At 35.1% G+C, this 21,868-nt stretch overlaps 2 protein-coding genes across 2 annotated transcripts in view; one reads left to right on the forward strand and one right to left on the reverse strand.

The window, feature by feature from the left end:
* Positions 1 to 21,868, forward strand: part of LOC134855657 (uncharacterized) — a 505,026-nt gene that overhangs the window by 285,763 nt on the left and 197,395 nt on the right. The window lies entirely within an intron of this gene.
* Positions 7,271 to 21,868, reverse strand: part of LOC134855291 (alpha-(1,3)-fucosyltransferase fut-6-like) — a 35,229-nt gene continuing 20,631 nt past the window's right edge. The window contains exons 5-9 of the mRNA XM_063871773.1: positions 21,375 to 21,447; positions 19,566 to 19,734; positions 14,829 to 15,000; positions 13,116 to 13,269; positions 7,271 to 7,652 (exon numbers count right to left, since the gene is read on the reverse strand). Coding sequence (XP_063727843.1) covers positions 7,406 to 7,652; positions 13,116 to 13,269; positions 14,829 to 15,000; positions 19,566 to 19,734; positions 21,375 to 21,447 — 815 coding nt within the window. The 3' untranslated portion in view covers positions 7,271 to 7,405. The remainder of the gene's footprint in view (positions 7,653 to 13,115; positions 13,270 to 14,828; positions 15,001 to 19,565; positions 19,735 to 21,374; positions 21,448 to 21,868) is intronic.

A 21,868-nucleotide genomic window follows, 5' to 3' on the forward strand; every position in this document is an offset into this window, starting at 1 on the left:
GAATCCATTTTTTTCCACCAAAAATAAATGGAATTTAGAGCCAAAATAATCGGTTTATGTATTGTGTAAAACCTGTAAAGAAACTGTAGATAATCTGAATATAGTTAGCATATAATCTTTTTACAATAAAACCTGTAGATAATATGTAGATAATCTGTAGATAATGTGTAGATAATCTGTAGATAATCTGTATTAAATCTGTATCAAATTGATTAGACTGCCTAACTACAAATTGGTTACCGCAAACTACAAGTTTCAAGAGATCACTCTAAAACTTTGCATTCTAAGTGTTTCCGCGGTAACAATAGTAATTTTGTGCAAAACTTTTTCAAATGCCATTTAAAAGATCAACCTAATTAGCGCAATTTTGCGATAAAAACATCAAAATAATTAGAAATTAGAAAAATTATTATATAATAACTTATTTTTTGCTGCAATTTAATTACACAATAAAAAATCTGTAGATAATCTATATATAATCTGTAGATAATGTGTATATAATCTTCTTATACTATGAATAAATTGATACAGAAAAAAACCGTTTCAGAGTGTTTTGGCAATGATTATATAATGACGACATACAGTATAAAACTTTTGCAAAACAAAATGTCTTATGATCGATTGTTGAAACTACATAATCGAAGTTTTTCTAAATAAAAAAACAACAGGTCTGAAATCTGTATCATTTCCATAGCTAATCGATTTTCATCCATTTTGTCACTGCGGGCAGGAACATTGTTTTTTTTGAACTGTAAATATAGAGCGAGTTTGAAACAAAGCGGGCCATGCTTTAAGCAAAGCGGTCCATGCTTTAAATGTCCCATCTGCATGCCAGACAGTGTTGCTTTCCAAAATAGCTAAGTTCTTATCGTTTGCAAACATTAACATTCGGTCATTGTAATCCGGCTTCGAATTGAAAAGGAGGAAGTTATCCCCCCTCAAGGTGTTGCTTAACTCCAAGGGCGGGGCTATGTCTTTAATTGAGTGGGGTGCGGAATCAATTGCTCGTTGTCGCTGACCAGTTCTGGCAAGGGATATGTTATTAGGCATGTAAACAACTGTTTTGAGGATATTATCTTCAGCGTTTTTCACGAAAAAGTTCCTGGGAGTTTTTTTTGCTCTCTCTTTGTTAGCACGTTGAATCTTGAATTTTTACAGGTTTTTAACCAGCGAAAAAAAAAATGTTGATCTCCCAAAACACATCCTCTAGTCTTTAAAAAAATTAGATTGTTCAAAGGGTTATATATACTTTTCCACTGGTTGTGGTCAATTTCCTCCCGTAGAAACACATGCCCTTCAGTCATTCTAACTTAACCTTTAAAAACAAATTAAAATTAGAAAATTCCTAATTATGAAAGTTTAAGTTCGCGCACGTTTCAAAAATTTGAAAACTTCCCTTAGTTTTTAACTTTTTCCTTGCATGGAATATTTTTGCGATTATGTTCTCCAGATTTGTTGAATATTTTATCTGCCATTGTGGCAACGAAAGCTTTACACGGTCTCTTCACGCATCGCCATCCGGTTTTATCAGCTATTTTGTTGTTGCGGTTTAGGTTGAAAATTTCTCCATCGTGGACAAATTGCTGTTTTCGTTGCTCGCTCATGGCAAACTTTAACGGTATAATTTTATCAGTTAGTGAATTGATTTGAAAGATAAAATTGAAACAAATGAATCGAAAAAAAAGTTTTAGATGATACGAATAATTAAATATTCTTACCTTTACTGGTAAATTGTTTCAATTTGTTAATTAATTCAAAGCTGGTGCTGATTTAAATTTTTGAACGCTGGCTGGGTTTTCATCCCCCCACAAGCTTCACAAAACGTTTTGCTCAATTGCATAGTTTTTTTAATCGCCTCAAATGGCAATTAATCGAGCTGCTAATTACCGTTTTCTACGAACTGACGCTGAGTGCAAAATGTCATCCTTTAAAAACAGCTGCGTTGCTTGCGACCAATTTTCTCTTGCGACGAATTGTCGCCTCGCGCCTAAAACGTATCTAGGTTAAAAAGTTGTAAGAAAGGAGAAATTTACTAAAAGCTTTGTGAAGGGTTCTAAAGTTCGTGAATTTTATGTAGCATGGCATGGTCAACTCGGATCTTTTGGGTCGCTTATAAAATTGTGCTGTGCTAATGAAAATTCCATAGTACTCCCCCACGCATTTTAATGAACAAAAAGATTAGTTCCGGATCTTGTTACCCATCTTTTGAACCACACAGCGTTCTTCAACATATATTATCTTATTATATAACTCAAATTGGTATTTATAAACCCCTCCTCAGGGATTCGACCCCAATGCCGACCCAAAGGGTCCCCCTTTCATACATTTCAAGAAAAATCTTTTTGGCCGACCGACCCTTAAATTTTTCTAAAGGCGCCTTTGGCGCCAAGAAACACTGTTTTTGAGGGTATCTAAAAAAGGTTGTCAAAATCTTCGAAACTTTTTTGAAAATCCATCCCTCTCCCCCCCCCCCACCCCTCGAGAAAATTTTAGATACGCCCTGAATTGGATCATATTCTCAACATCGAAACGCCGTTGGGTTTCTTGTATAGCAAAAATTAGATCGCAGTCACCTGACTATGTGATAGTTGTCATCAAGTAACAATAGTCATAATGAAAAGAGCATCTTGCGAACTAAAAGAACGAGAAATTTCTCAAAACTGGTGGCATTTGCAAATCCACTGAGAAAAATTCGGCTCATTGGGATTTGAAGGAACCTGGGCCTTCAGCTTTTTGAAAAGAACATAAAAGTTGTTTTCGGGATAACACAAAGTGCCACAAAATTTACTGAAAGTTGCAACTATTTACAAAAAATTCATTTTCTGAATGCACTTATAATTTTGTACAGACTGCACACATCGAACACCTTCTTAACTGTTATTCCAAAGAGCAGCAGAAAAGAAACATAATTCCGGATAAATGTGTTCTTTCTCTTGGAGTAGTGATTCACTGGTTCTTCCATAACTGAACAGGAGTAACAAAATGTTTCAGAGATAAAGTGGTTTGTGGTAATCTCGGAATATTTGAAAAGCGAGCATTGCAACTTTACAATTAAATTGACATTTAATTAGCAGCGAAGTCAGCTCCGTTAGAGTAGGAGATACGTTCTCTCTATACTTCAAGCAGAATACGAACCAAGCAGCTGCATTCTGAGAGCGTTGAAATTTAAAAAGCTGATCAGCAGTCAAAGCAAAACAAAGATTGATACAGTAATCCAACCTTGAGATAACAAAAGAGCGAGCTAGATGAGCAGTGTTTTTAATTGATATCTATAGAAGACCAAAACCTCTCAAGTTTTTTGGATTTCGATTTTTAGCTAAAAGTGTCACATTCTGGGGCCAAATTATCACTTTTGAGTTGTTTGTAATGGCCAGCAGTTTAGCTTTTTCCGCAATAAGAGCTAGTACTTAAAAGCCAAACAAAAGCAAGTCTGATAAACTTTTGATCATCAACATGATGAGCCTCAAAGATCGATTGAAGGCTATTTACAATTGGCTGTCGTCAGCATACTTGTATTGAGAAAAAAGGTTAAACCATACCACAAGAATGCTTTGACAGCCAATTATAAATAGCCTTATATCGATTCTAATTATTCAAAACAGTACTGAAACAGCCCTCTTGATTCTCGCATCTGTTATAGCTGCAATGGTTGATAAAAGTTTTTTTTAGTTTGCTCTAACCTTAGCAGTGCCTTTGATACAATGTCAATTGTAACAAAAAATTAAACAAATCGGGCAAATTACTCACTTGGTTCTACAACTAATTGATTAACAGAATCGGCGTTGAGATGTGTTAGGGCGACAAATCGTTCAGGCGTAAAAAAAGAGAAAGGTGCCAGCATACACCGTACGGGGACCTTTTTTGTTCATTATTAATCTTCTCGGTGTTGACAAAAGGTTAAGCCATACCACATTGCCAACAACGAGTAGATCAATAATGAACGAAAAAAGTCCCAGTACGGTGTATGCTGGCGCCTCTCTTTTTTTACGCCTGAACGATTTGTCGCCCATATCTCAACGCCAAATCTGTCGATCAATTAGTCGTAGAACCAAGTGAGTATTTTGCCCAATCTGTTTATTGTTTTGTTAAAATTGGCAGTGTATCAGAAGCACTGCTAAGATTAAAATAAAATGAGAGAAAATTTTTTTTTATCAAGCATTGCAGCTATAACATATGTGAGAATCAACAGTGCGGTTTCAGTAAGGTTTCGAATAAAAAGCAAATGGTTTCAGTCATGGTGATAATTTGACAAAGCTTTAGCTACATGTTTCTCTAGGACCTTGCTGAGTAAAGAAGTGTACATGAGTTTTGGAAAAAGACTGAACTCATCAACTTTCAGTGATACTTTCACCAACGATGGGTGTGAATGAGCAATATTCAGTACGTCCTAAAATTCGCTGGTTTCATGTGAACAATTGAAACAGTTAAAAACTCACCTGCGAAAGAAAAATGGGCAGCTTTGAAAATTTTCAAGTCAATATAAACATCTGCCGCTGTCGAGATAACTTTAACCAGCACGTCCATTTGATGAAGTTAAATTTGAGAAAACTCGTAGAAACTTGTTTCTGAGATAACCAGATGTTCAAAGGGCAGATACTTTTTGAGGGAACAACAATTAAGAAGTCATACATTAAAAGAAGCATGTAAAATCTTCCTTTAAATTTGCAGAGTCGGACATGGGCATAACGGCAAAACGCCACTGTTGCTTGATCATATGATTTATTGATTTGTAGAGCAGCTGGGAGTAACTAGCGCCACAAAAGCTTTTTAGAAAGGAATAATGCTTTTTTCAAGAAACTCTTGAAGAACACAAGCTCGTGGTGGTGTTACGATAAAGTCTATGTAGAGCTAATGGTTTTCATCTGTTGTTCCACTTTTCTTTTCTCACGCTTGTGAGCAACTCTATCAGCTTCAACTAAACATAGTTTTTCTCTGCGAACCGTTTGCTTAAAAAGGGCACAGGATAGACATCGTCTTGTCTATGCTTTTCAATAGGTGTTCTAGATTTTTAGAACAAAAACATGTCTTCAGTTTCATTTCGAGTATTCTGGCGCGACAAACATTTTACGTTGTCGTTTTCAGGAATAGCTGATTGACATCATTATAACTCGATGTTCGATAAGCGATCACGGAGAATGAAGAAAACAGCAAAGTTTTTCGTTATTCTCACACCTAGCGAACACAGAAGTTTATCAATTGTTCAAGTGGGAAACAACAACGTCTATTTAAGTCCTTCCTCGAGAATTCTAGCGAGGACTTTTGCTAATTTTTAGTTTTAAAGGTTGTTGAATTGATTGTTAAAAATTTTGAGAACATTAATTAGTTCGGAACAAGAACTATAATGCGTTGCGTGCTTTAGAAATTTTATCCGCAAAGGTACGAACAATTCCAATGCTCGTCGATAAAAAAGCAAATGATAAAAAGATGTCTGTTTGTCACAATTTCGTACCAAAAAAAAATATCGACTGTCAATTTCAAAACGCTTGAGTTCGGTTTTTTGATAATTCGTGTTGTAAATCAGAAGCAACCCTCCTACATTTTTTTGTTCGTGTTAGCACTGATAATTTTAAACCCCTTCGAGCCAACTTGAACAGATTCAATTATCTCATTCTTCTCTAATCCATGTTTCAGTGAGAAAAAAGAATTTAAGATCAATTGATTTTTTGAGACTCCGTTCAAGTGAAAATTTTTCGGAGAGATCTGACATTCTACAGACAACAGTTGACATATTGCACTTTTTGGCTTTTAAGTCAATAATTTCTTCAAGCAGGGGCGGATTTAGGATTTTATCGAGGAGAGGAGGCAGATTTTCAAAGATTGACTTTCCGAGCTCTCCCAAATCCCTATAAACACCTCTTTTGCACAAATATTCTACGCCGCAATTTTTTGATAAAAGACAGGCCAAAAAAGGCGTTTTTAGGCCTTTTTGGAAAACATCGAAAAGTCTCGAGAAAGTTTTTGTCCGCTTACCATAAAAAAAATGAGAAATTCTTTAAATTGCTTTTTTTTCTACTTGAACATTTTTTAAACGTTGAAACCTGTACCGGTCGATTATTTGCAGGCAATTTATCTCGCAGCATTTAAAAGAAAAATGTTTCGAATTTTGAGGTACCCGAGATCTGCCGCTGAAGTATCTATCAAAACTGGTTACCAGAGTATAACTGATGCTTTTTTCTTCTCTAAGGGTATAATTTTTCAGATCGTGTCCTTAAATCGTGTATAATATTTAATTTATGATGAATAAAAAAATGATTTCAAACAATGGCTAGTGATACTTAAAAAGAATATTTTTCTAGGCTCAAAGTCAACTTTATTTGACCTGGGATGTGAACTCAATTATCTCAAAAATTTGTAAATTTACTTTGTAAAACTCAATTCTTTAGCTTGTGAGAAGTTGCTACCAGTTAATATGGCTTCTAATACAAACTACAGGAAAAGTTCAAAAATCCACTAATGGATTTTTTGCCAAAAAAATAAGAACCCAGCTGTTTGCTATATTTGCCCAGTTTCTTCAATAATGATACTCGTAGACCAGTTAATTTTTATCTAAAATGGATGCTTGCACTAAATGGAAAGCGGCAGTATTTACACCGAGGTCCAACTAAGACTTCAATCTGTTTTTTTTGGCTCGTAGACTAAAACTGAGGTTGGTTATAGTTTTTACCCTTGCAATGATCACCCTTGCAAATTGATATCCCATCAAGAATTTTAACCTATACGCTGCTCGTTATACTTCTTGAACTTTTAACTCACTTTTCTCGAACTCCTCAGATAGACAATTCTCACTTTTTTAAACTCGAATCAACTTAGCACCGTACAATTTCACTGCATACCATTTGAAATTTCAAAGTTACGGTCAAACTTGAGCGTGCTAAAATATTTTTTTCTATGTTCGATATTTATAATATATGAGACGCAGGAAACATTTGCCTTTACATCAAATTGCTGCTCTTTTCCAGTTCCCCCTTGCAAATTCAATTCTAAAAAGCTTATTTAACCTTGTCATAATGCAATGAAATTTGGCGTGGTGAACGAATCAACAATTCTAAACAGATTTGTTCTTCATACTTTACAGCGTAACATCACACATTTAGTCGTAATAACACGTAAAACAAACATAAAACTCGGTATTTTGAAAGGGGGGACTGGAAAAGAGCCCAAATTGATTTAAGCTGAATAGTTTGTGTCGCTTTTTAGCCAATATACACTTCGCATATAATGATTCCTAAATGATGTAAGTTCCTAGTCTACACGCCTCGTAAAAAGAGTATTTTAATGATTATGAATGAATTTTTAAGAAGCAGTTTTTACAAATGGAAATTATACAATAGGCAAATACAGAGTAAATTTTTACCAATTTTTCTACACTTCAGGATGTCAACAAGTTTGGTGTCAGTTTCAAAGCTTAAAAGTAGGAAGGCTTCCATATTTTATGGTCGCATTTAGATAAATGTTGCCCTCGAAACAATCCTTTCAAGCTCTTAATTGTCGTTATTTGGGGGTTGGGTCCGTCCAAGGATTCTTTCACTTCCAGAGCCTTTTTACAGATTTTGCACTCTCGTTCAGGATAGGAAGGCAGGTGGTCGAAAGCTTTGTACTCTGTCCGCCATTTGTGATACTCATAGTAGGCAGTTTCATTTCGAAGTAGATAACTAAATGACAAGGTAAGTATCTGCTTGGTTAGAAGGTACAAAATATATAAAAATATAAAAATAAATTGTATATTTTGTACAAATCTTTATACGTTATGAATTAGTCCGTTATAGGGGTGAAAATGTGTATCTAGTTTCTTTGGGGGTAATATTTAAAGAAATTTGATGCAATGTTGACGCTCAAAAACGAAAATTTGGTTTCAAATTTTTCAATTTTTGTTACCGGATGCAATTAAACGCGTAGAAAACACAAAAATGTGTAATTGTTCCGACTTTTGATACGAAAGTAACGGAATATTTGTGCTCGGGGTGGGTTTTTTTAAACTTTTTAACTAGCCATTTTGACGGAATTTTTGATATCATTCAAAAGGTATTGTTGTCCTGAGCTTAAATTTGGAAAAATACTTCACCTGTGATCATTTTTCGTAAAGTTATGAGGGTTTAAAGATTGCCATTTTGGCCATTTTGACCAATTTGGGACAATTAACGCGCGATATAGTTCGCGCTATTAACGCGTAAGCGGAGATTTAATCCGTCTTATAAATCGTTCCAAATTGGTTGAACGAAGCTTATTTGCCATAATTGATTTGTTACAAGGAACAAAATCTCTCTTTTTGTACTTTATATGGCGTGTGGGGGGATGATTTTCATAAAAACTTTCAAATTTTAGAAAAAAAATTTCATTTTATTTTATTTCATTTAATTTAATTTTTTATGTTATTACTGCTGCTCCATAAACCTTAAAAGGCAGTCGGAACATTCAGGGTTTCGCCCTGATACGAGCAGTCTTGTTGTTCCGACTTTCGATACGAAAGTAACGGAATATTTGTGCTCGAGGTGGGTTTTTTTTTCTTCAGACAAGTGTCGACTTTTTAACTAGCCATTTTTGACAAAAAAAAATTTATCATCCAAAAAGTATTGTTGCCCTGAGCTTAAATTTGAAAAGATATTTCACCTGTGTTCATTTTTCGTAAAGTTATGAGGGTTTAAAGATTGCCATTTTGGCCATTTTGACCATTTTGGGACAATTAACGCGCGATATATTTCGCGCTATTAACGTGTAAGCGGAGATTCAATCTGTCGTGAAAATCGTTCCAAATTAGTTGAACGAAGCTTATTTGCCATAATTGATTTGTTACAAGAAACAAAATCTATCTTTTTGTACTTTAGATGGCGTGTGGGGTGATGGTTTTCACAAAAAATTTCAAATTTAAGAAAAAAAATTTCATTTTATTTTATTTCATTTAACTTTTTTTTGTAATATTGGTGCTCAATAAACCTTAAATGACAGTCGGAACATTCAGGGCTTCGCCCTGATACGAGCAATCTTGTTTTTCTTTCAAATTAAAATCATAATTAATTGAATCAATTTTCATCTCAAATGCACTTTTTTTCTTCTCAAAATACTTTTCATAACTGTAAGATCGCTATTTTCACACGTGATAATCGGACCGACCTCGTGCGTCGACGGAAATTAGGCGTAGGCGCAAAACTATTGGCGGGGGAGTTGAAAGATAGTTCAAAAGTGACACTTACCAATTCAGATAGCTAATTTTATCCCCATGCTATTTTGAATGTAACCAATTTTGATAAGATTAGATCAAAAGTCACCAATTTTGACAAAAGCGCGCAAAATCTGGAACTGCCCCGGATTGGGAACAACTGGTCTGATCCTTGTGAAAACTGGTGGGTGACGAATAGAGATGAATGTAGCCGGGCATGCCAGTTTCCAGACCCCTGGGACCCCTGGGGGGCGAGTGATAATGATTTCCGAAAATGCAATTAGCACTTTTTGTAAACCGGTAACTAATGGTCAGAATGACTTCATATTGCAATATGTTGTAGCCCTAGGTGAGGGAAGATCACCACCGGGATTTTGAACGCATCCGGTTATTACTTCCGGTTTTACGCTCTAAGTAAACAAAACACACTTTTTGTTATTTCTCGACCCCTGATATTGCTAGGAGGCTGAAACTTGAAGGGATGGTAGGTTGGGGGAAGACCTATAATGTAGTAATGTTTGGACCCAATCCGGCGGTTACGTCGGAAGCTATTAGCACTTGAAAATTGAATTAGGCTAATAACACCTGATAGTGATAATTGACTTGTGATTTTAATGCACCAATGTGAAGGGGGGCCCAACCCATTAGGGGGACCCCTAGTGACCCAATCCTCTCCGGAACTTTCTTTGGGGTGAAAATGGCAATTTTAGGGAAAAGTGTTAATTGACCCAAATTTTTCGAAAAAATGTGAAGGTATGGTCCGATATGAATAAAACTTAGTGGGAATGATCTCCCATCGAAAATAAGACGTTTGGACGCGTTTGACCTCATTTGACCTCGGATGACCTCTAAAATGTCATACGACATTTTTGACCTCAAGACCCCCGGAACCCCCTGAAAAGCAATAAATTAGCATTGTAGGGACCCGTAAGGGGTACCTACCCACCTGGGGAGGTAAGGGGAGGCCCCTAAATCGAGAATTTTTAGTTTTGACCTTTAAACCCGAGCGAAAGTGATTTTCTGTAATTAGCAAACATTGGGGTCAGCTTAACCCACTCCACTTGGACTTTCGATAAGAACGACAAACAAGTAAAAATACAGCCCCGGAAAAAAAATTGGGAACATTTATGGGGGGAAATGGGAATTTCGGGATGAAGATTTTATGAACAGCCCTAGCATATTAAATAAATTCTTGTGGTGTTTTTTCGGATCAAAACGGACACGGGGAAGGGAATTACCCAGCCCTTGGACTTAGGGGAACAAAATTAAAAATGACCACAAGTGGAAATTTTTCAAGTATCATGGAAGTTAAATTCCCGGTTATGTGAGAACTACCCAATTCATGGGAAAGGGAAAAAGTTAGAAAGAACTAAAATAAAATCATGCAAGGGGTCATTTGTCAAATACGATTGGGAGCTGATTTTGTAGTTGAACCCAATGTTTGCTCAGTATGTCCTGATTAATTCAGCGCCACCCCGATGTTTAATTAAAGCTGACCTAATGGTTGATTCAGCTGATAAGTCCTGAGTGGCAGCTAGTTAAGCGAATGTTAGTAGGGATAGGGAACGGTACGCCCCTGACCGAACCCAAAGTAAATAAAGATAACGATACGCGATTATGGCACAACCACCGAACTGGACAGAAAAGTGTTAACTACTACTAAGAGTAGTTGGTTCTCAATCAGAGAAGAGAGCAATTGATATTGAGAGAGAGAAAGAGTATAGTTGCTTCTCCGTTAGTTAGAGGGAACAATTGTGAGACTTATAGAATTCAGACGGGTCCTGAGAGTGACTCGTGAAATTTTTAAAGTGAGTTCTTGACGCGAGATTTTTAGCGAAGCCTTGTGAAGCAAAGTTGAAGAGTTGTTCAGAATTGTTTGTAAAGTGAACTGCAAGAGGCAGCTTTCCGGAACTTATGGCAGATTAAATTCGTTGATACTTAATAAATTGTATTCAGGCCACTTAGCGGTCCTTATATTCGGCAATTTATAGATTTATTTCTGAATTCAATTACTATCCAGTTTCTTGCGATTCTTTCCGAGGAAAAGAACAGTCGAGAGCAATCGAACAAAGGGGGCGCAACCCAGTGTAGTACATCGATCGACCACCAAATTCAATCTTTCAACCAAAGGGATTGTCGCCAAATACCGGATCACAGCTCACCCCTTGCTGGTTCTGGTATTTAGGGAAGGGACTTAGCGGACAATATAGAAGACCCCCCATATTGGGTCTAAACAGTCAAATTCCTCAAGACGACAATAACGAGGCCAAATTATGATCTGGATACGCGCAACGTTTGGTACATGTAGGACTTGCTTGAAGTCCATTATAATGGATTATATAATAAGTACAAAATCATCTTAAAGTGGATTTTTGTCCAATTTATTTTCTTTCGCGTTGTGAAAAACTGTGCAAAAAATTATGCATTTATCAATTGAGTAATGCGGAAGTTTTGCAAATCGAGCGTACGGCCTACTCCATTTCTAAACCTAAACTTTCTCAAATTGCAAAAAGATTCCGTTAAGCTCACCCCCCCTAGCGTTTGTCCCTTTGCCACTTTACAACCCCCCGAGCCATTGTCTGCTCCTTTGCCCCCTCCCATACCTGAAGCACTCGTCTCACATGACCACCTGAAACATCTCCCACCTAAACAACTCCTCCAACATCCCCCTGAAAAAACATCCCACCACCCACTCTTCCCCACACTGGAACCATTCCCCCAAACTGACAACCTGAACCACCCCCTCCCCACTCTAAAGAAACCACCCCATCCCCACTCTAAACAAACCATCCCACCCCAACCTCTTCCCCCTAAAGTTTGTCCCTTTGCCCCGTCAACACCTGAACGAGCCCTGCCCCCATCTGACCGCGTGAACTATCCCCCACCTAAACTCACCCCCACTCAGGGGTGAGTGTGAACAACATGTAACAAACATTTTTTTGTTTGGAGTGTACAAAACACTTCATGTGCGTTAAAAGTTGCATTTCAAAAAATGGAAAAAATTGATTATAAGGAAATTTCATTGTCTTGATTTAATAAAGTGAAAAATTACAATAACTTTTATTATAATATATTATATTATAACCAAAAATAATTGACTTGCAGTGGATTTTAATGCTTTATTAAATTAAAGTAACAATCCATTTTTGATTGATTATAAATGATTATTTTCACTATTGAAGACACTGACAAAAAAACTCAAATTTGATCGATTTTTATCCATGGAACTACATTGCGGGTACAAGATGTCTAAAAAAAAGGTTGTGACGAAACAATAATAGGCACATTAATTGTGTTACGAAATCAGCAAATTGAATCAGATTTTGCATTAAGAAGTGGATTTTGTAATGATGAGTGGCTTCGTGGCTTCCGCAAATTTATTACCTAAAACAGCAAATGTAGGCGATTTCCAATAACAAAATGCGAAACCCGCTAGCAAAATATGGAATTTTTGAAAGCAAAATCCACAGCCTCATACTCTAGGAAACTATTGATCATCGGGAATCTTTTCAGATCCGACCACTGAAAATTCCTAAACATTACTCCGTGTCAAAAAAAATTGGTTTGAGGGGAGAAGAAGCGACATAATGGGACAAAAAACTTTTGTTTCAGCCTGAAAAAGTTAGTTGTTCTCTAGTGTTTTAATTAACACTCCTGGTCAATAATTTTTTGAAAAAAAATCAAAATTACATCCAGCCAAAAATTGAAATAAATTTTGGATTTCTTCGTAATTTTATTAAATTGTTTTCAAAATTTAACACATATCACGACAGACAAAACTGAAAAAAAAAAATCAATCATTTTCATTTCTGATGTGGGAGTTTTCTGAGCTGCTTTTCACAGCAACCGGTTTCAGCTCCCAAATTGGGTTTTCTCGGGTTCAATTGTTTTTGGGAATTGGTTCATTTCAACCATTTTGGTGTACTTAGTTTTCAGGAACCCTTCAACTCAATACTCGTACCTTAGATGCTCGACTAGTTTTTCAGTAGATCCGAACTGTCTCGCGTGGATGTAAGAAGAACTGGGCAGGAAGTTGTTGTAGCTCTGAGGCCATCCGTTCACTATCGGCACTGCGTAAACAGCGAGCGGGTTGCTAAATTTCTCGGTTACGTAACCTAAACATAATAAATAGAGATTATTGGGATAAAATTAACGTCCTCACCCACGCAATTATTTAATTTGGGGTAGAACATCGAAAAACTTTGTGTAAAATTCTCTATTTTTTGACAAGAGGATGCTGATTTGGCCCGAAAAAATTGAAATGGATTTTAAATTCAGTATAATCCATTCGTTTCAAAATTTTTGACTTTGTTATAATCTCATAATTATTGTAAGTTAAAGCGGGGAGCGTACGGTAAAGCGATGTGTCAGTAAATTACCAGATCAGTAACCAATTTACGTAATAAAACATCAATTGCGGAGTTAAAGATTAATAGAATAGATTTTCCCCGAGCTAGAACAATTATTTCAAAATCACCGGGCTCATGGGAAGAGTTCTTTTAAATCATTTTTTGATTAAGTTTTTGTTTCTAGGAAAAAATTGATTTGTCATTTTGTAAAAATCTCAGTTTATAGCTAATGTGATTACACATTATAGCAAAGTAACAAAAATCAAAATTGCATCTAGCAGGGGCGGATCTAGGAGGGTAAGCGTCCGCAGTTGGAATGTCCGAATCGCAGGGGATCGAATCGCTAAGGTCGGAAGGTTCTGCGCTGCTTGCACAGCAACTGGCTTCAGCTCTCGAATTGGGTTTTCTCGGGTTCAATTATTTTTAGAATTGTTTTTATTTCAACCATTTTGGTGTAATCATTTTCCATGAACATATCAACTCACTACTTGTACCTTAGATGTTTGACTAGTTATTATTACGTAATTGAACCATGAATTTTCTGTTAACTGATCTGGTCCGCCCGTTTTCGGTTTACTGATACATCGATTTACTGACCTACCATACCACCGTTAAATCATATTCTCTGTCTGGATCTCTTTAACTACTCCCCCCCCCCTAAAACGAAGTAACGAAATGCCACCCCTATGATGAACTAATTTGACAGTTAAGCATATAAGAATTTTGCACCTAATAACGAATGTCCCCCTTCCCGAGTTGCCACCCCCTTCCCCGCGTTGCCACCCTTAAATAAAGAGATCCCTCAGTTTGAATGCCTGTTTGCATCAGGGCTAGGAAACAATTAATTGGAAAACAATTAATTGCAATTAATTGGATCCAATTTAATTGATTGTCGAGTCCATCCAATTCTAATTAATTTCAATCAATTGCGGGGTTTCAATCAATTGCAATTAATTGCATATCTTATACAACATTTCCAAGTTGCGACTCCATTTCGTTTTGTTCGTGACGTGAACCAGCTCAGAGAAAGAATCTTCGGAGAGAATTGTGGCAATTATTTCAGTCATTATTGACGAAGAAGTGAAAAAAAAAATTTGGAGTAAAGAAATCATAAAAAAACTGGAACGCTCTTAGTTTTTGATCTAATCACGTTCGAAATTGATTGTTGTCAGTTTACTTTTCACATTTCAGTAAAAATTCATTTAATTGCAATTAAATGCAATTAATTAATTGATAGACTGGCCAAATCCAACTAATTAATTGCAGCAGTCCATACTTGATTGGAAGGGCCCAATTAATTGTTTCCCTACCCCTGGTTTGCATACCTGTGCAATTGGCATTTTCGAACGAGAAGTAGAACTTGCAATCCCGCATGTGTGCCTGTCTTGACTTCTGAGGTTCATTTTTAGTCGCTTCATTGCCAAAAGAGCCGTGATCCTCTATGAAGTCCGCCGCCTCTTTGAAGCAGTTTTTCGCACCCCCGCCAAACATGTGAATCTATTCAGATACAAAAGTAGGATAGGATAGTATGACTCATTTTTTCGGTGTATGAAGGTCAATGTACATTTAACAATGTAGATTTTAGAAACTGAAATGGATTTTAACTCGGTTTAAATTAATTTTTCCTGAAATTTTTGGATCAATTTAGGTGCCTAAAAAATCAAATTTTTTTTGATTTGGATGGATTTTCCTATTCACTAAAATCCATCCAAACCTTGCCAAAATCCCTTCAAACCCAATTTAATAGACCCTTGAGCACATTTCTTTTAGAGTACAAAAAAATTTCTTTCAAATCAATTTAAACAAAAATCTTTGTAAGAAATCAAGAAAATGGTCGGTATAAATCAAATTATGAGATCAAAACAAGCTATTAAATCGTAAAAATTCATCAAAAACCAATGTAAATAAAATTTTGAGCAAAAAAATATGAAACAAATTAAGAAAATGGTCAAAACAAATCAGATTTTGAGCTTAAACAAATTCTATAAAATGAAAAAAATCTCTATTTAACAAATTAAGAAATTAGTCGATATAAATTAAATGGCACACTAAATTATACCAAACTGCAAAGAAGTTTGATTTTTTAAATTTATTTGGTATTTTTAGTATATTATCAGAATCTATGGATAAAAAAATCAAAATGATTGGCAAAGAACAATTGGAACACAAACTTGGATAGATTTTTCGTTAGCTGGGATTCAAGATCAATTTAAATTGATTTGAAATTGATTCAAATTAATCTTAATGTTTTCTATTTAATCTTTCTATCTTTTTTCAGTCTTTTCAGCTATTTGAAAGAACTCGGTAGGAAAACTCATCGCTTAGATTAATAGTATAATCTTTTTTTAACAAATTAACTAACAGGTGCAGAATAAAGTTCTTCGACAATCGCAATGTTTCAAACAAAATTCAAATTTTATGAAAGAACATACGAAATGATTATGAATGAACCCAAAGGAAAGTTCATAGGTTTCAAGCTGCTGTTTGAAAGTATCTCAAATAGAACAATTCTGCAAGATATTGAAAACTGCAGACTTCGAGGAGTTCTCATCCAGTTGTTGTTGAAATTGCACCGGACAAACATATTGTATATATTCAAACTATGATCCAATCTGTCAAAAAAGAAGACGCATTTTCGTCACGAGCCTGAGATCTAGGACCACTTTCCAACTTTTTATAATCAACGAACCACTTAAAATTACAAACTCAGAAATACTTCATTACATGCTGTTGATACAGCAATAAAGCAAAAAATACCCGCATTCAATAAAAAGAGAAAAAAATCGATTATATTATGATTATAATTGTTCTTAAGCAAAATTATAATTAATTATAAGCGCCAATTTTAGATGTTTCAACGATTTCTAATCCAATATAATGATAACGTTTTTGGTGACATTTTAATAAATTATAATAATCAATTGTAATTAATTATAATTTTTCCGAAAATCTCATATAATCTCTTATAATCTCTTATAATCTCTTATAATCTCTTATAATCTCTTATAATCTATTATAATCTCTATTATAATAGATTATAATCCCTTTTCTATTAAAATACTATTTCACAAGCAAAATCAATTATCATGGATTATAATTTAGCTATTCTGCATGAAAACACAGTAAAAATGAGTAAGAAGTAAGAAATCAGTAAACCAGGGGCAGATCTAGGTTTTTCTCGAGGGGGTGGGGGAGCTTATTCTCGAAAAAGTTTTAGGTCGAGCAAATTGATTTTCTGAGCTCTCCCAAAGCACTCAGAAAACCCTGTTTTGGCCAATTTTGTGCGCGGCAGGCAAAATTTTGAAAAAAAAACAGGCCAAAAACGGCTTTTAAGGCTTTTTTTTTGAAAATTTTCACCAAAAAATTGCGATTTTTTTGAGCGCTCCCCCTTCAAAATTAGCATATGTTGGCCCCTTCAAAATTAGCATATATCTCAAAACAGTTCAAAAGGGGGCCATGTGGAGCGGCAGGGTGTCGAATTCCTGAGGGAGGCATTCCCCCCCCCCCTTAAATCCGCTCCTGCAGTAAACAGTAAACAGTAAGAAACTAAACAGCAAACAGTAAGCAGTAAGAAAAGATAGCAACTGAAAAGCACACAAAGCAAAAAATGAAACGAAATGAAGCGGTGAAGTTTGTTGAATAATAATTGATTATAATCGATTAAAACGGATTATAATTAAATAAAATTTCAGAAATTATTTTTCAAAAAATAATCGATTATAATCGATTATACTGGGTTTTTGTTTCGAAAATTAATAATATTATAATCCATTTTTATTCGATTATAATCGATTTTTTTATGACATTTAAAGAGAATGACAAAAAAAGTCTATCATAATCTATTATTTTCCCTTTTTACTGAGTGCGGGTATATATAATGGTAAGACGATAGGTTTTTAAAAAAATTGGATGTTGTTCATAACCCTAAAAGTTAACATTGAAACTGGACAATTCTTAACGCAAAATTTGTTGGTAGAAAAACCAGTACTAAAAGTTTTAAATCATAAACATGGACTTTAAAACTTTTTGTACTGGTTTTTCTACCAACAAATTTTGCGTAAAGAATTGTCCAGTTTCAATGTTAATTTTTAGGGTTATGAGCAACATCCAATTTTTAAAAAATAAATATAAAAAAAGCCTTTATTATAAAAATTTTGGCTTTCACGTAGAAACTTATTGTAATTAGTTCGATTATTTTTTTACGTAAGCCATTATAAATGATATCAAGATTGTTATTAAAAACCAAGGAATCCTGTAAAAGAGTGGTATTATTTTTAAAAGATTTGTACCACAGATAATTTAAAAAAGAAGAAGAATTTAGTTATTCGGTGTGTTCTAGTTTTTCATTTTTCTTTTTGTTCTCCACACAAAATCGGGAACCACAAAAAATCATTAGATGGAGTTGACTTATATAATTTTTAAAGCCCCTCTAGTCGTGATTTCAACCACATTAAGCAATTTAGAAAAAAATTCTGCTAGTTGGGAAAAACCAAATTGAATTTCTTCATTTTTTGTCAACTTTCGAGCGAGTAAAGGCATCGAATAACGTTTGCTATAAATATAAAAAAAATAGAATTTTTGTCCAAGTCAACTTGATATTAATAAAAAAGACTTCATTCAAGTGTTATCTGGCGAAAAAGTTCTTTCAACAAAAACTTAGAATTTTCAGAGCCAAAAGCTTATAAAAAATTTAATTTTTTTTTCGAAAGTGTTCAAATTTTTTTATCTTCTTTTTGACGACCATTGGATTCGATCAAACTTAACTATGACTAAAATTTTACGCTTAGTATAGTTGCATCATCTCAAGAAGTACAAAAAGACACTATCTTGAAGAAAAAAAGTTTTTTTTTCTGAAAATATCGTCTGAAAAAACAACGACTTGCACATCACGCTGTGCTGTTTTCATATCAACCAGCTATCCTTGTTTTTATTTTTTTGTTATTACATAACGCTTGTTTTTCTTATGATTTTGAAAAAATTGTTTTCCAATTTGTTTTTTGTTTGCCATGACTGTCAAAAATGTTTAAGCTTTATTTTTTCATTTAGATCTTTTTTTTATCAGACCACGCAGAAAAAAAAATTATTTTTGAAAAAAAACGAAATTTTTTTGTAAGACTATGGTCGGAACGTTCTGTGATACATTCTGTGATTTTTTCTTCATTTCAAACGATCTAATCAATTTTGATGAATGCTCGATAAGTTTTCAGACAGTTTTGTAGCGCAAGAAATCATTTCACAAACTTTTTTTTTCAAGGTTTAACATAGTGAAAACTTTCAATTTGATGTGTTATAAAAGATATGCAATTCAGTGAAAAATTCTCCAAGAATTAAATAATTCTATCAGTCCCTTCAATATTTCTAGATTTTTCTAGCAAAGGTGAATGACTCAATAATTCCAAAAGACATATTGTCTCTTTACTTTGAACAGAAAAGTTTGCACAAGGTCAGTGCAGAGAAAATGATTCAGATATAGATTTTTTTGATTTTGTAATATTTTTAACTCAGTGGTTTTTTGGATCAAGCTCTGCTTTGCAATTAGAGAGTAACTCAAAAAAATCTAAGAAGTTGTATCGTAACAACCAGCTACTATAAATCTTGTTAGTTAAACTATAAATAAACTATAAATTGTTTTTGTTTCAGCTTTTTTCTCTCGGCTTAAAATTTAGGTTTCTTAGGGGCTCTACGTATTAGTTAGAACATAGTTGAAAGATGCACGAGGGAAAAAGAGCCCGGCCTGAGGGCACGAAGCGCCCGAGTGAGGCTCTTTTGCCGGGGCCGTCTTCAACTATGTTCTAACTGTTGAAGAGTATGTTTTGCTCTTTCTCAGGGAAAGATGCCAGAAAATTGTGAAAGAGCCCGGAAAACTGTGAAAGAGACCGGAAAAGTGCGCGAAACTATGCAAATGATTTCTTTTTTCGTGCATGCGTTCTAATATTTCATTTTTCATTCATGCCTTGTCGGGAAAGAACATGTGTGAAAGAGCAAAAACATACTCTTCTAGTTACGCCATTGAGCTCGAGGACCCTTTGATTCCATTAGCTTTTTACGCAAAATTATCTTACTTTTTCTGGAAGTTGTCGGATTATTTCCAGGCCCAGAGTAACTCTTGGAGTCCAAGTATTGGCACAGTTGTTGATTGCCCAGCAAAACGCTTTCGACTTGTTGAAGCTCCGATAATTCTCAATGACGTCCACCATCTTTAATTCGTTGCTCTTTTTTACGTGAAAAACACTGTTGATTTCCAAAGACTATTTTCCATTTCCCGACCTTTTCCAACCATAAGGGAAAACTATGAAAAAAAGGAATCTTTATTCTTTATGGTTTTAAACGCCAGCTGTAGTTATATCGCATTGGTGAAACTAAGATTTCAATCGATTATAATCAGTTTTAGTATCATTTTAAACTTGTAAAAATTGATTGTAAGCAACCCAATTAGACACTAAAATTGAAAAAGGGGATTTTAGTCTGTTCAAAAAAGCGGTTTTTGTTCAGGGGCGGACCTAAAATTTTCTCGAGGGTGGGGGGCGTTTTCCAAAAAATTTTCGAAAACTTTGTCGACCTTTTTATTTTTTTAAATTTTTTTAATTTATTTTCAGAGTTCTCCCAAATCACTAAAAATACCCTGTTCTCTGTTTCGGTCAAACTTTCTGCGCCGCCTACAAAACTTTGAAAACAGGCCAAAAAAAGCGTTTTTAAGCACTTGGAAAACTTTGACCAAAAAATCGCGTTTTTTTGGCGCGCGCTCCCCCCTCAAAATTAGTTTATATTGGCACCAAAGGCGCCTTTAGAAAATTTTTAGGGTCCTTCGCCAAATATGGATATCTCAAAATAGTACAAAGGGGGACTCTTTGGGTTGGTAGGGGGTCGAGAACCTGAGAAAGGGGGCCTCCGCCCCCCCCCCCCTAAATCCGCCCCTGATTGTTTAAAAAATGGATTATAATGTCAAAAAATGGAATTGTTTAGCTGTATAAAACCCCCAAAAATCTGTATAAATTGTTTATTTTTGACTAAAAATTGTATATATTTTCTCAAATATAATTTTTTGCATTAAAACAAAAGATTTTTGAAAATGGTTGAATTTTGAGCTCCAAAAATTTAATTTTTTGATGACTTTTTTCACTAAGCTTACTTAAGTTTGTCCTTAGAGAGAGTTCACCGCTAACCATAAGTATCAAAGCATGTCTCATAAAAGTTTTGATGACCATTTTCTAGGCCTACAAAAATGAATTTCCGACTTCTCTTAAAACAAAAACACCTGAATACCCTATTTTGACAAACTTCATTGCGCCGCAGGAGAGCTTTTTTATCTCATCGCTTTTTTATCTCATAACAAGTAAATATTGGGGCAAAAAACATTTTAAAAAATGAGTTAGTCGCCAAAAATTGATGTCGTAAGATATTACAAAGGGGTGGGACCCGTTGTGTGGCGAGGGGATCGAATCCCTGAGAAACGATAAAAGCGTCCGCGACCCCCCTCCCCTAAGTCCGCCCCTGATCCTTTTAATATTTTGCAATCTGAGGGAGGGCTCCCGTAGTTTTATGCGCGCGGCTTCATCCCATTTCTCATTCACGCGAAGTTTCTTTAAATGCCAATTCAATGATCAAGACTTCCAGCGCAATTTTGTGAAAAGAATCGACAAAGAAGTCATTCAAATCAAAACTATTAAAAGACTATAAATTTTTTTATTTGAATTCAGTGATTTTTGATTTGAAACCCAGCTTTTTTGACGAAAATTTAATGGTCTCTGCAAGATTTCTGACTATGGTAAAATTACAGGAAATTGTCTCTTATAAGAATTTTGGCTTCAAGTCGGGAATCAATTGAGACTAAAAAAAATTTAAGCAAGTCTCAAAAGAATTTGGAAAATAGCCTGTTGAAAAAAGTTGCGTTTAGTGAATGAAATCCAGTCCAGTTAAATAGGCCGTCCAACTCCTCGGTAATACCTGAAACAAAAATTATCGGCAAATTGCTGGCGCCATTGGTCAGGGGCGGATCTAGGATTTTCTCGAGGGGGGCGTATTTTCAAAAAATTTTCCATCCAAAATTTTGACGACCTTTTTTTTAGGTCGACCAAATTGTTTTTTCGAGCTCTCCCAAAGCACTGTTTTGCCCCTTTTATGGCAAAAGTTTCTGCGCCGCAGGCAAATTTTTGAAAAAACAGTCAAAAAAACCGTTTTTGGGCACTTTTTGAAAAATTTTGACAAAAAAACGCGTTTTTTTTGGCGCGCGCTCCCCCTCAAAGTTAGTATACATTGGCGCCAAAGGCGCCTTTAGAAACATTTTAGGGTCGGTCGGCCAAAAATGGATTTCTGAAAAAGTATCAAAGGGGGGACCCTTTGGGTCGGCAGGGGGTCGAATCCCTGA

This window comes from Symsagittifera roscoffensis, chromosome 10, assembly GCF_963678635.1.
Source record: "Symsagittifera roscoffensis chromosome 10, txSymRosc1.1, whole genome shotgun sequence".
In the NCBI taxonomy this organism is placed as follows: Eukaryota; Metazoa; Xenacoelomorpha; order Acoela; family Convolutidae; genus Symsagittifera; species Symsagittifera roscoffensis.